Raw genomic sequence first — 15,748 nt, 5'->3', positions numbered from 1 at the left:
AAATGCGATCTGCATTTTTGAATAATCTTGAGATAACCTTGATATAACCTTGAGATAACCTTGAGATAACCTTGACATAACCTTGAGATAACCTTGACATAACCTTGAGATAACCTTGAGATAACCTTGAGATAACCTTGAGATAACCTTGAGATAACCTTGACATAACCTTGAGATAACCTTGATATAATATTATGTCAAGGTTATGTCAAGGTTATTGATAATATTCTTCATATTTCTCTAACAAACATATCCCTTACGTCCTTTAACACGATTATTATTTATTAAATTAGCTTTGCGAATCATTCGTTGAACTATGTTCGGACACGGAATTATTTAAATTAAAATATCATTTACGTACTTTGTTAATCTTCACTGTACACCTTGCTTAAAAATTTCATATGTTGACCTTGTCAAAACCTTGCCGTAACCTTGACATAATCTTGACATAACCTTGACATAACTGCCTTGACGTAACCTGCGTTAATAACTCGTTAATGGCGCCTCGGAGAAAATTTTTGTAAAGAAAAAAGTTGCTTCAAATGACCTGAGGAACCCGCCACTTCCGGATTGCGAGACATTTTTTGGGATACCCTGTATGTATATAATATACGATTTACGTATTCAACAGAAAAAAGTCGTGAAAATAATAGAGGAACAAAGAAACACTGCTTGATACGAAGAATTAGCGACCGTAGGTTTTTTTGAACACTGAATATTTTATTTCTTTTCAATGAACGATAATTTATCTTCTGATGTCACAGAAAATATAAGAAAGTTTTTACTGTGAATCTATATCATTTGTAATTTGTATAAAATAATCTACGAAAATAGAAATTCCTGTAAACATCCATAATCTATTAATTAATAAATTCTTACATGTACATCCAGCAATTTTTGTAATTTGGAGATATTGATAGATTTTCTTGTATATTGTTATCGTCATGATTATAGCAATTGTTCGTTGAGAAAGTGGATCGGTGCTCTCGTACGACTTGGGTATAAAAAACTAAAAATGTTACATGAGAAAATAAATGAAGTAAAACGCGAGGAATATGGAACATTGATATCGAGTGTATATCGAGTGTATTTTGCTATGCCAACATTATTTACAATAATCCAATCATGATTGGATCGTGATCATTGTTACGGTGGACATCGATATCAGTTTACTGGTTGCCTCCATATTCTTGTTGGTACAATCATAACTATGCTTCCAGGTCCTTGGACGTCTTGGGAGCTGTAGCCGACACTCAGTCCCAAATCGATGATAGAAGAAGAAGCATCGTCTCACCGCGGAGGACAAGCGCAACTAGCTCCCTAGGTATAATACTTCATAGCTGCATAAGTGCCTCGCGCGAACACTTGTAAAATAGCTTCTTCTGTTTGCCAAAACATCCGTTGAACGATTCTATTTTATGACTATTGTACAAGTCATTTTTGTAACGTCTACGTCATGCAGCATATGGGTATATATGCTTATAATATAATTATAATATAATATTAATATTATATTATAATATATAATAATATATATTATAATATTAATATTATATATTATAATATATAATAATATATATTATAATATTAATATTATATTATAATATATAATAATATATGTTATAATATATAATAATATATATTATAATAAATAATATTATTATAATATAATAATACAAATATATTTCAGAACATAACAGAAAGCGAGAATTAATAACGAAGGAACACATGTAACCTAAAGCATCAGTTATTATTAGACTGCAGATTTTATGCATTTATGACAAAAATGGCTGAATCAAATGGAAAATAGCAAAAACATTTAAAGAATTTAAAGATAATATTCCATTGTTATCAAGACATTACATTAATTTAGAAAAGAAATAAATGTTTATGTAGTTTCTGAATCTTGGAATTAATGATAACAATTTTTGTTTTGCATAAAGATCCACACCGTCTATAGTTATTATTTAATTAATCACTAAAGAAATAAGATCTGTTATGAAATAAATTTGTCTGTTTCACAGATTCGTGGACCATTTTGATAGAGTACAAAGTGATTTCAAATTTCATTTTAACAAGTTTCTCATATTCATTATGATTTTCATCTTGATGTGTTTCAATCTTAAACAAATAGAAAATCGCAAAATCAGAAAGTCGTAAGAAATATTTAAGACTTGTGAGCTAGATACGTCCATTCCCTTATTATCGTACATCACATATTTATTCAAAATGATAATCTCGTTTAAATATTTTGCTTGTTTAGGATACGGATCTGAAATAAGTGAAATAAAGAGTCGCAGTTCCTGTGACTTCTCTGCAGGCTATGCAATAACTCCAAGAGGCTACTGGAAATTTAAGAAGGGTAAGCCTTTATTATGTTTATCTGTATTATTTACAAAACTATAAGACACTCCTGAAATTCTAGCGTTTATTAAAATCACGAACGTGTACAAAGTTTTTGTATATGAACAAATACAGAGTAGTCCCTTCTATAGTAACATACATATACATATTCATAATATAATTATTATTTTAATAATCGTTGATCCATTATTTATTACTTTGAGCATTTTCGATGTTACTAGCAACTTAACATTTTGAAAAGAAAAAATTAAAAGCTATTACCTTTTTAATTAGTGTATCGAATTCTAATAAAAAGAAAAATGGTATTGCTATTGTTACTATTCGATTAATTACTTATTTAATAGACGAAGATAAGCCACGTGTGATCACAGAAGCCCCGTCGATCATAAAAAGGAGCCCAACTATACAATCGTCAACTGTATCCGTGGAGACCCAATCTCCAGTCATACCACACAAGGATAGCAGTCAAGGAAATCAAGACAAGAAGGAAGATAAGAAGGATGAGAGGGCAGCAGAAAAGACTGAAGAAACGAAAGAGCAAAAGAAGACAGAAAATGATGGTTGTCATCTGACCATACCAAAAGTAATTAATGTTTCGTCGAGTTCTGAGACACTTACAGGTAAGAATGCTTTCAATCAAATTTCATAGTAATTAAATAATTAAATGGCTTCCTTTACTTTGATTATCATTTATACTTTATGAATTAAATAATTGAACAATATTTAACTCTCCAGCTTCATAAAACTGATACTAAAGAATGTTAGTCTTTGAGCAGGTGGCAATTCTGGATTATACAAACTTGAACTATTTTCCCTTTCTTAATTAATCGTTATCGAAGGAATTTGGAGTTTACATGTAGATCGTTCTATATAGTAAAGGATATCCTTCGTCAGAAAATTGTCATGTTTTATTAATTCAAATACAACAGTTTCCACTGTACTTTGAGTTTGCGACAACAAAATTTGTATTCCTCTTACTAGTGCAGTAAATTCTCTCCAATTGTCCCTCGGCTTGTTAACAAAAGTGGACAATTTGGGAAGAGAAGACACGATTATGAATAGCTATTTGCGACAACAAAATTTGTATTAATCTTACTAGTACAGTACATTCTCTCCAATTGTCCCTCAGCTTGTAAACGAAAGTGGACAATTCGGGAAGAGAAGACACGATTATCAACAACTATAATAATAGTATCGAATAATAGTATCTCCTCTTCCCAAATTGCCCATTTTTGTTTAAAAGCTGAGGGACAATTGAGGTGAATTTACCGTAATTAGATTTTCTAATTACTCATTGCTAATTATTTTCAAAAATAATTTGACACAAAATTAAATTAAATTGTCTAAAAGTCCAGATATGTTTATATGTTTTTAAAAACGTATCCTATCATATTTAGGAGAGTCGACAACATTGAACCGGTATACAAATTTGTTTAATTGGAATTGCGTAATTACAATTTTTACTTTACACATGTGCTCGGCGTCTGTTACAAATTCCACCAATTCTCGTGGTTTCAGATAATACTGTAATAAGTGCTCCATCGTCGCCAAGCAACTTGAGCTCCGTTACATTGGTTGGCTCAACTGGATCAGGTTCAGGGTCTGGATCAAGTCCTCAAGATGGAGGAACATATTCTCGCGGTGCTTCCGAAGAGACTGATACGCCCGTTGCAACGGAAGTGTTGAAAGACGGTATATCAATACTATATTATACGTATGTCTGAAATATTGTTTCGTTAGAAATTTCGTCTGATTCTTTTTATTATTCAAGACACGCGCTTAGCATATGCCAGTGTCGCATCACAATTATTATTGCAATAATACAATAATTTTAATTATTAAAGAATATTAGTCACGCCTATCGATATCCCTAGTTATTGATGCATTGAGTGACGATCTTCGTTGATGCAACTATTGTTACATGCAGAGTGCTAATTCAATTATATTGTAATTCAATTTCGCAATTTAATGACACTGTATTTCGATTACATAGTAATTTAACCGTGTTGCAATTCAATTACATGATTCAAACCTTTCAGTCAATCCAATTACTGATTATTTTAATTGCGAGTATGTAATTAAAGTTTAATGTAAAATACAATGTAATTGAAATACAATGCAATTTAAATACAATGCAATTGAAATACGATGAAATTGAAATACAATGCAATTGAAATACAATGCAATTGAAATACAATGCAATTGAAATACAATGCAATTGAAATACAATGAAATTGAAATACAATGCAACTGAAATACAATGTAATTGAAATACAATGCAATTGAAATACAATGCAACTGAAATACAATGCAATTGAAATACAATGCAATTGAAATACAATGCAACTGAAATACAATGTAATTGAAATACAATGCAATTGAAATACAATGCAACTGAAATACAATGCAACTGAAATACAATGAAATTGAAATACAGTGCATTTGAAATACTTACGATTTCACTTTTAGATGTGCAATTCACGTACGAAGAGGAACCCAAGACTCCCAAATCAGTGAAGGAGGTGACCCCTGTGAAAACACCTCCGACTCCGCTAGGAAAACGCGCCGATAGAGAAGCAGACACGAGCAAGGCGGTAAAAGAAAAACCACATCCACCCAAATGCGAGACTATCGGCTCGAGAACACGGCCTCAGTCCCCGGAAAGAGCACCATACAGACCTTCCTATCCTAATTATTATCTACCCAGAGCGTCGATTTGGTCCGCTCCAGAGGATACCGGAAGGAGCAGCTCTATTTCCACGATCACCAGCAGCGTATGTAAACCAAAATTGCTTTCTATCAGATTAAGCCTTTGCACTCGAGCGACGACTCTCAGTCACCAATGGATTTGATGCGACAACTCAATGAGATGACTCCCGAGTCACCACTTGCCTTGACGCGGTGACTCGAGCGGCGACGATTTTTATTTCGGTTTGGTTTCTTTGGAATTCAAAGCATCGTCTGGCACTGTCGCTTCATAAGGTGCATTTTTAAGCTCTTCGTGTATATGAAGCATGTCGAATGATACCCTTCGAAATGACTCAGAAACCTCCAAGGAAAAGTTTAACCTCGTTTTGCATTCGACCTACACATTTTCACCCCAAATGCATAAAATCCGGAGTCTGATTTTAGCTCCACGAATAAGTTTATCGAAGCGAAGAAAGATGTTCCGTACGCTGTTACCCGCGTAGGGGCGTTCAAAATGGCGTACTCCAGCAACGATAACTTCCTACTTGCATAAAGAAAGACATCACACCTTTTCTGCTTCAGAATTGCTGGCCACCGAGACGATCGATTCAAGAGACGGAGATGTCGTCGCAGCCCGGTAACTCGCAGAGCCCGAAAGCTGGGGTAGTGATAACCAGCTCCCGGCAAAGTCAACGAAGGTTCGTTCGTGCATACCTGACGTGTTTTAATGTTCTCACCTATGTGTCGGTACTTGTCGCGTAAAAAGTGCGCATGTCGATCGATCGGAGGTTTTCCTTTTCTTGCGGGCTGCTTGAACGGAACACGATCACCTCGCGCGGACAACCGTACCGCGTCGATGCAAAATTTCCTCGAGTTGTATTGCATTCGTTACGGACGAGGGACAATGGTGACGCGCGATCTCGAGAACGATAGAGCGTGTCGCGTCGGTATCGCAACGAGACAACGTTCGAACGTGGCACCATTGATCAAATTTGCCTCGTGCATCCGTTAAGACGTTGAATCTTGTACAGGCTCTTCTACGTTCCGAAAGTGACGAGAATTATCTCTATTTCGTTTCTCGGTACTGCTATATTGAATGTTTATTGCAATAAAGGTATTTTTCACATTCTTACGCATGTGTGCTTTGTCTCGATGACTTCTTTTACGTGTGTTTCTTCCGCCTACGATACTCCTTTTTTTTCTCTCTTTCTTCTTCTTCTAGGTAGAGGAGGTCTAATCTTTACATGCAACTGTTTTGTACATAGACTCACTTTGACGACTTTATGTGTATTTCGACTTTCATTTGTCAACGTACATATTATCTCGGACCAACCTTGACATTTGCATATGTCTCTCTGTGCCAGTTTTATTCGGTACACAGGGCGACTTCCAAGAATGTTGCGCGAGCACTTGAAAGACGCGGTTCTTCGGCTGATTTGAAGTCACATTTTCCTCGGCGGAAACGCTCTCCGCGGCTTCGTTAACGAGTTACAATATTCTCGCGATAACTGTACAAAAGTTCACGATAACTCTGTCCAAATTCTATCTTCACCACTGGAATTAGTGAAGCGTTAAAAGCTTCGAACGTGAAAGAGAACGCTGAACGGAACGGAAAGAGAGTCGAGAGAGGCAGAAAGAACAAAAGAAAGGGACAGTCCAAAGTTCGGAAAAGATGATCAGCGTTTTTTTTTTCGTTAATAACCCGTTAATAAAACCGCGGAGAACATTTTCGCGAATTATAAAATGACTTTAAATCGTCCCAGGAATCGCTTCCTTCAAGGTCTTAGAACAAATTTAGGACACTATATTTATTCGTCGTAGCGTTCCATTTGTTTTTTACGCATTAAAGTGCATAATAATGTTCATTTAACGATTAAATGATTTAATTGTGAACCGGCGATGTCATCGTAATAATTCACAGAGATATCGGGGGGGGGGGGAGTAACAGTTTCTAATTAGATTCATATTGCTTAGAAAGATGTATATATATACTTATCAACAGACATTTTAAAAAATGTTTCACACGCTTTTCAACAGTCCAGGCCAGTGATAAGCAATTTTCTCCATTTGGCTAGCCGCAGATAAACAGTGGATGGGGCGTGGCTTGTTGCTCATCACTGGTTCAGACAATTTTGGTATTATTTGCAATTTCATTGTTTGTTTTGGTTACATAAATGTGATCTAAAGCTTGACAAAGTGAACCTACTTGTAGGTCGAAATGCTTCAGACGAATTACTTATCTAGTTTGGTAACAATAGTCCTTAAGGGGTTACGTGCAAAAGAATGTCTAATATCACAAAGTTTTTTAACATACGAGATTATATTCTACTTCTATTATTAGAAAAAAATATGTAATTTTAAGAACCTACAAAATTATATCCTACTTTCGTTGTTAGAAACAAATATGTTATTTTAACAACGTACAAAATTATATTCTGCTTTTGTTATCATAAACAAGTATATACTTGTAACCGTAACTTCCGAAAGTTTAATTGAAAAACTTGGAAAATTGATGAAAACAGCGCAACTCATCTTCGTCAATATTGATTTGGATCAAAATAAGAGACTGGATAGTTACATGAACTAAAAAAATGCGGTTTTATCAGTAACCCTTTATAGCTTGAATTTTTAATATCGGCATAAAAAAGAAAAGTGTGCATAGTTTGAAATCAGAAATCGTTAATCTCTCGATATAAATTAATAATGAATTCCGAATTTCAATAACTATCAAATTTACTCTGATGTGTGAAGTAAAAACTAAAAATCGTGATCATGAAGGAGAAACAATGGAACGAGATCATTTCGCCACATTGCAGTTAAAAGTGAAATTGGAGAAAAAAATATAACAACAAAGTTGTCATATTGTGTTTTGCAAATTTGTTTCGCATATCAAAAACAGAATTACAATAATTACGAAGACATCTCATGATAAATAAAGAATTGCTGTATCAGTAGTAATTACAGGAAATGATACTATTGTACGATGATGCTTTTTACAGTTATACTATCGTCACTTTTCAGAATTTTTCAATAACATTTTCAGCGAAGAAACGTCGAGCGTAGCTTGTATCTGTGAACTCGATCTTTTCTCCTGTGAAACTGTATGTAACCCCTTCAAGCAATTCATGAAATTCATCTCGTTAGTCGAAATAATGTTTTAGTTGTTTTTAATGCAACTGTATTTCATATGTCGTTTTGTATCACTCATAGCGTTGGACCTGTACCTATCTGGTAAGTGTCATCCTTTCAGTTTCTGCAAAAAGACTGTGTTTCCACGTTCTGCGTCACGCATGCCGAGCTGTACACCGCAAAAACTCACTTGAACACCTCCTTAATTGTTTAACTGTTTATGCTCACCGAACGTGCACCGTAAGTGTTTAATTAGTGGAACACACCAATGTTCACTGAATTCTCTTCACACCATCGATATTTAACTCTTCCGAATAGCTTAGACCACCGCTCGCAACGCTTCGGGACGCAACATTGGGCTCCGCCTCCGATGGAAGCAACGCGGGCAGCGAAGCGCTGCGGTGGTAGTCTGATGGAAGCGACGCGGGGAGTGAGACGCTGCGGCGGTAGTCAGGAGGCGGAGCCTAATGTTGCGTTTCGAAACGTTCCGAGCACTGGCTTAGACGATGCAAACTTCTATCATTCGATAATGATATTTCTCCAATATGTTTATTTATTAAATTCAACTGAAATCACAGATTTAACGACTTTCATTAAGCTTAAGCAATTAGAATAACGTGTATAGTACCGCTCTTAATTATTCGAGACGCAGAGATTTTTACACTTTCCCTCGGTTTGGAACGGTAAGTATAAATATTCCACATATTATTGTTCTTACAAATGGCTCCTCCTAAAAATAGTTAACGCTCTTTCTATCGTATAACTTTTCTAATTGGTTCCATTCGCTGGATTTTACTTTTTGGAAGTTTTGGAGGACGAATGGTTGTGAAGCAGGTCATATGAAGGAATTTTCTAAACGCAAGTAATAAACTGGCTGCAAAAACGTTGTTGAAATGAACTCTGTCAGTGTAAACAATTTATTAGGCGCTAATCTGAGCAGTGAATCAGTGTATGAATAAATATCGATTAAATAAAAATTAATAAGATACTTTTGAACGAAGGATGTGCGTATATAATATTGAGCCGTACTATACACAGTTCAAAATAGTTAAACAAAAGCCTCCGTAAAGAGAGAATCGCAAATACAAGATCCTCCGATTATGTTTTATTTATTAGGATTAAGTTTAATAATTGTCGGATGTTCGTTTCACTATATACAAGCCTAAACTCTTTGGTGATTCTATCTTGTTTAGGTACAACAATTCCAGTGATTTTTCACCTAAATATTTCACAGATACTTCTCATTGTTATACAGTTTTCTGTCACACGAATGACATTCAATTTTTCATTTATATATATATAATTAATAATAATATATATAATAATATATATAACAATATATATAATTAATATATATAATAATATATAATAATATATATAATTAATATATATATATAATATATATAATTACCTCCGCATTAATTCTTTAATTTACATTACTTTCGTACCGAAAACACTACACTTTTTTTCCTTACGTCGCGGAGTTTTATTAGTAAGTAATGCCTATTTTATAGTTTCTCTTTTTATCATAATCTCTGCACTACACTGAACAGCGATAAGCGAACTAAACGAAATAGAAATAGTTTTCACCTGTTAGACGCTTTCTGTTACTTAGTGTTCGCGATTATAATGTCCACACCTGAAACTACTCGTTACGGAACTACGATCGAATGCATAACGTGAATTGTTAATACTTTTTTCTATCTTAGTGCACATTAGATTTCATATTGGAATTATTCGAAATACGTTGCTTCGTCTGCTGAAACATGTACGTCACATACATCAATATAGGACTCGTGAATACAAATTGTTTACTTCGGGAGAAGACCTTTTTTATTTATGAGAGCACCATAAAATAAAACTTCGAAGCATTCATTAAATGATAAATAAGGATTACAAAGGATGAAGGATGAAATAGGATTATAATTGAAGTATGTGGTTATAGAGGTTCGTTTGCTTGTTCGAACGAATCACAAATTAAATGAACCGTGTGTGTAAGAAATTATTGCTGGCCTCACTCGCTCACTGTCAACGAATGGATTCGGTGCAGGATGAGCAGATACTTGAACAAAATATTAGGTTGGCGTATATAAAAATTGCCGGTCGCAGCAAGCACAATGTTTTCTTTCAAATAGGAATGTAATAACAATCGCTAACGCTGGCATGACGTAGAAACTGCATGGAAGATGATAACAATGCAACCGGCTTTAGTGATTCGTTAAAGATATTATTTTATCGCGTAACAATGCGATGCAATATTTCATTTTGCACAAACGACCGTAGGAAAGCTGCACGAATTAAAATGTTAATTCCAGGCTTATTCTCCGTGTTCGGCGGACTTATCTTCAGCAAATTGCATTCATTTTGCTGATAGGGTAATTTATTTCAAAGATCAGAAATACAATAATGAGGAGATCACAAGATGAACATTTCGAAACTTTGTTATATTTCTTGTAACGAGCTGCGAGTTTATACAAGTTACTTTTTATGAACAGTTAATAATCTCCTGTTCAGAAGTTCATGTATATATCAATTTCTTATAATTAATTTAGTATAATAGTTTATTCAATGGAAGGAAAGACTTGCAAGACAATAACTGATCGCATAGAAAATATTAAATATTCGCGGAAAGGCAATTTGATATTCGCCAAGCTAATAGTTGGCCGTCTTTGTTAATTACTGTAGAAGCATTATTGTTGTATTATTTATTCCCCTAATGATTATAAGTACAGGGTGTCCCATAATTATGTAAACACCCGGAAAGAGGTGATTCTTCAGGTCATTTGAAGTTGCTCAGTGCATATTTCGTTTTTCCTGAGGGACACAATCCAATGTTTATAAACAAATTGAATTATACATTGTTACTAGGGACGATATATTGTTTATGCAATTAGGTAGATTAATAAAAGTTTGACTCCTTTCTTCTGAGATTTCCTAAAACTTTTTAGTAAACGAATCATTAATTCAAGGAGAAATGAGAAATTGTAAATAAGGAAATGTATCAACAGCATCGGAAAAACAATAGTGATTGGTAAATTATCACGTTTACGCTAATGAAGGATATCTTGGAGCCTAGAATAAAGGAAAATTAATAAAATATTTGTAGATTTCTTTTCACAATTATGTAAACACCACATTTAATCGTAACATACACTACTAAAAAAATTACATTCCGGCTACTGAATGATATCGATTATAGATTATTATCCTACATTTCATACTTTATTCACGTCTTAAAATAATGAAGGAGAGAAACGTCTGTACGAGTGAGTTACAATAACAGTGAAATTGTTGCTAAAATTATACAGAGTCGTCTAGATTTTCCCTGTCAAATGAAAATTAGCATGTTCTGTGAGTAAAACGATGAAAAAGCTTGTAAATAATTAACTACAATGTTACAATTGGACTGTGAGTTTTATACATTTATTACAGAAATGAATAGAAAATAACTTTCCCATGTAAATTATCAATGTAAGAAACCATTTCTATGATTTCAGTACCTTGAAATTGATGCAGAACATTTTTATTTTGCATAAAGACACGCAAATCTAGTTAACAACAAATACACGAAACAACCGATGTTGTTCTTGACACATCGTTGAAGCAGATTAGTAATATATTTAATTATTCCACTTGCAGAGAACGGGAAACAAGCGATGTAACCTTGAAACAATATAGTAGCAATCGTTACTAAGCAATTCTGTATTCTCGTACTTTCGAACGAACAATAAATGCTGCTAATTTATTTCTATGTCTCAAGAAATATTAGTCAGCCGTTATTTCATATTCGACATTTGTGACAAAGCGTTTAGAAGCAACCGTTCACGTTTTCCTTGATTTTACTCGTGGAACGTAGAAAAATCGTTCAGCCGGGATAGCTTGGACATACTTTCGAACGAAAGTTGAACGAAACATTAATTGTAAATGTTAAATATTCAGGAGCAGTAGCTCGGCAGCTGCCACTGCATATGCTACCGCAACGTCCGCGGCGAGCATCTCCGTAGACGAAGAAATTAATGGCAACAATCGAAGAGGATCCTACAAGACCAGACGGAAAGAATCGTTCATGTCAACGGCAGCAACGATGGGCGTGCTGAATGTTCTGAGACACTGGGTCTCCAAGCACGCTGGCGACTTCGAGTCCGATCCGAAGTTGAAAAGTTTAACGGTCAAGTTCCTGGAAGAGATTGTTTATTGTCCGCATCTGCTACCGGCTGAACACGACGTGGCGCACCTACTGCTTCGATTGATCATCAAAGAAGAACAGGATAGCAGCAAAGTGGACCTGAAGAAGCTTCTAGCTCCTCCCACTGTACGTACTTTGAGACCTCGGTTAGGGAAGAACTGCCATGAATTGGACACTTTTGTTTCGGATATTATCTAGATAGATAATTTACAATTGCCAAACACAGAGTCTCCTTTCAGGAGAGCCAAACCAATTTCACCAAGTTCCAATTAAAATTACCGATGATCTTGGATTAGCAATCGGTCTAGAATTTTATAGATTTATATGTAAACTACGGTGAGACATGATAAATATTATTGAACGTATTGCAGTATTTACAAAATATTACATTACCTTCGTATGGGACAAACAATTCTTATGGTTTCGGATGAGAATGACTTTATAATTGTAGAATTCTATAAGTATAATAATTAGACTGTGACTCTTTTTATACATTTACGAGTTATGCATTTGTATTATGTATTGATACAAAATTGTTACGTTGCCTTCATTTTTACTTCGAGAAACCTGTTAATTGGCCGACGTAACACTTTTCTCCGACCACTATTTTTTGCAAAACTGTTAAATAGTAACTACGAAATTGTTGCTACAATACATTTACCGTGAACACTGCAGAAGATTTATATTGTTCATAAAAATTCTCATATGATTTCAGACACAAAGCAAGGAAAGCATTGAGACATTATCTGCGATGGACATCGCAGAACAAATGACATACTTAGACCACAAGATATTCATATCAATATCAAATGAGTAAGTTATACAACGCTTTCAACAGATGCTCGTTTCTTCTAACAGATATTGAAACATAAATGTGAAAATATAATAAATATGAACAATCGATTCAGTAATCAAATACGATATCTTTCCAGTTTCTTTAACTTATGCTTAAATATACTGGGTGAGCCACTTAAACTAGTTCTGTTGTTTTTAATGATAGGAGAAATTGTGTTAGGGAAAGAAATGTTCGACTTAGAGGAGCAATTATTATGATAGCAGAGATTTGTTTTCTCAAGATTATTGCCAATCTGATTGCGAGTCGAATCTTTATCCTTTATTATATATTTTCTGGTATCATTTAAAACAACGGAAATATTTTACGTGAACATCTTAGGTGTTTCACACTGTTTTTATCTCATATGCAGTTTATATTGCTTTCAATCATTTGTTCGACATTTCCTAAAAATTAATCGACAATTTGTAAAACTGTTGAATACATGAAGTTTAGATTTCAAATTGTACGCACTAAGAAATATGGAAGCATTTATTAATAGAAGGTAATAGATATTATAAAAATATAAGGTTGTGAAAAATATTATATACATAGGCGGGCAAACAACAGTTATGCACATACAAGGCTAGTATTTTTATTCATAAATTTAAATTATATATATATATATATTTGAATATATATCGATTTATTTCGTCCATATTACATTTTCGAATTATTCGAACATAAAATTGTTTGATTAAAGAATTATTCGAATAAACAGATTAATTAAAATGTTCGACTAAAAGGAATTCTTCGGATAATAAAAATACTTATTTGAAACAGTGCGAACGAACTCTGGTGAAACGTGTGCAATTCTCAACGAAAATTAGTTTCGACGAGATTTAGCCTTCAATTATCCTTTATTAATGCGAGAATTAATTGCAGAGAATTTCTTGGACAAGCCTGGATGAAGTCGGACAAAGCAACGCGTGCTCCTCATATTCTGCTAATGACGAAAAGATTTAACGAAGTGAACCAATTAGTGATTTCGGAGATTCTTCGACGCACTAACATGTCGGCGAGGGTGGCTGCGATCGAAAAATGGGCTGCGGTTGCTGATATCAGCAGGGTTCTGCACAATTACAACGGCGTACTACAAATTTGCTCGGCGTTCACAAACAGCAGCGTTTACAGATTGAAGAAGACTTGGGAAAAAGTTTCTAAAACGGTAAACTACTCAACATGTCAGAAGCATGTCACAACATAGTCAAACGTGCTGTCAAGAGACGTCGGATAATAACGCAGATGTATTGTTATTGCACTTTACTCTTTATTACATTATGCTATTAATGAGTAATTTACGTTCAAGAGTGTTAATAATTAATTTATGTTCAACAGCGTTAAATGTTCATTCTTGATGAGATCCATGACAAAATATTTTGAAAGATATACCAATTGAAACGTTCACAATTATATCTTTTCTACATTGAAAGAATAATAATAAAAAGAACAATTTTTCAAAGATTTATAGGATCGAAAAGAGTTCGAGAAGAATTAATTATAATTAATATTAGCCCTACAGCATCAATGTCACTAATGAAATTAATTCGATTGTGCGAAGTCTTTCGGTACCATGTTAACAACAGTCAACGAATTGATTAACAATTCAATTTTCAGACGAAGCAGAATATCGAAAAACTTCAGAACATCGTCTCGTCGGACGGACGTTTCAAAAATTTAAGGAACGCTTTGCACCGATGCGACCCCCCCTGCATTCCTTACTTAGGACTGTACTTATCTGACCTCTCCTGCATAGAAGAAGGTGCACCGACCATAACCGACGAAGGTCTTCTGAATTTTTCGAAAATGCGAATGGTACGTAATTAATTTTACTGACGCCTTATCGACGTGACTATAATTTTGATTTCAATCGCAGGTAATCATTATGCAGGGTGTCCCCTCGTAATTCGGTAATGCGAGGTTTCTGAGGTCATTTGAAGTAACTTTTTTCTTAGCGAAAATGCAATCCGCGGCTTTGTTTACGAGTTATTAACGAAAAACGTTAACCAATGAGAGGCGAGATCAGCAAGACGGCCAATAAGCGGAACTGGGCTTCGTGCGCTCGTTGGCTGGGCGCCTCACACAAGCCGAGCTCGCCTCTTATTGGTCAGTGTTTTTCGTTAATAACTCGTAAACAAAGCCTCGAACTGCATTTTCGCTAAGGAAAAAGTTACTTCAAATGACCTCAGGAATCCCCCATTTCCGGATTGCGGGATATTTTTGGGACACCCTGTATATTTGCAAGTAGCAGATCATCAATCTATTTACATAAGTTTATCAACACAGCAGAGCTTGGCTTCATTAGCTTTATTAGCTTTATTAGCTTTATTGACTCATAGTCAAAGATAGAGTATTTTATTTTATGCTTTAGGTTGTTAAATATAACATATTTTATTTTACCTTAGACAGTATCAATACAAAATAGTATAATTTAAATATAACATACTAATACAATATAAAAATACTATAGATTATTGAAATAAAATACTTCACGTTACATTTTACATTATTAAAATGAAATATTCGATTTCCTGAAATTACTAATTTCT

At 34.4% G+C, this 15,748-nt stretch overlaps 1 protein-coding gene across 5 annotated transcripts in view; it reads left to right on the top strand.

Moving 5' to 3' along the window:
• The window catches only part of LOC117224194 (ras-specific guanine nucleotide-releasing factor 2), a 132,647-nt gene that overhangs the window by 101,430 nt on the left and 15,469 nt on the right, over positions 1-15,748 (top strand). For 4 of the 5 annotated variants that reach the window (XR_004491150.2, XM_076526130.1, XM_033476951.2 and 1 more), the window contains 11 exons: positions 1,221-1,324; positions 2,264-2,362; positions 2,709-2,984; positions 3,883-4,056; positions 4,834-5,138; positions 5,635-5,750; positions 8,263-8,283; positions 12,121-12,493; positions 13,083-13,180; positions 14,085-14,367; positions 14,817-15,014. Coding sequence is in view for 4 of the 5 variants with exons in the window: in XM_076526130.1 (XP_076382245.1) it covers positions 1,221-1,324; positions 2,264-2,362; positions 2,709-2,984; positions 3,883-4,056; positions 4,834-5,138; positions 5,635-5,750; positions 8,263-8,283; positions 12,121-12,493; positions 13,083-13,180; positions 14,085-14,367; positions 14,817-15,014 (2,047 nt within the window). In the remaining variant the exon portion in view is untranslated. The remainder of the gene's footprint in view (positions 1-1,220; positions 1,325-2,263; positions 2,363-2,708; positions 2,985-3,882; positions 4,057-4,833; positions 5,139-5,634; positions 5,751-8,262; positions 8,284-12,120; positions 12,494-13,082; positions 13,181-14,084; positions 14,368-14,816; positions 15,015-15,748) is intronic. The other variant, XM_076526132.1, reaches the window with a different exon arrangement.

This window comes from Megalopta genalis, chromosome 13, assembly GCF_051020955.1.
Source record: "Megalopta genalis isolate 19385.01 chromosome 13, iyMegGena1_principal, whole genome shotgun sequence".
NCBI lineage: Eukaryota > Metazoa > Arthropoda > Insecta > Hymenoptera > Halictidae > Megalopta > Megalopta genalis.
Note: the sequence above shows the minus strand (reverse complement) of the source record. Positions and strands in the feature narration are given on the sequence as shown.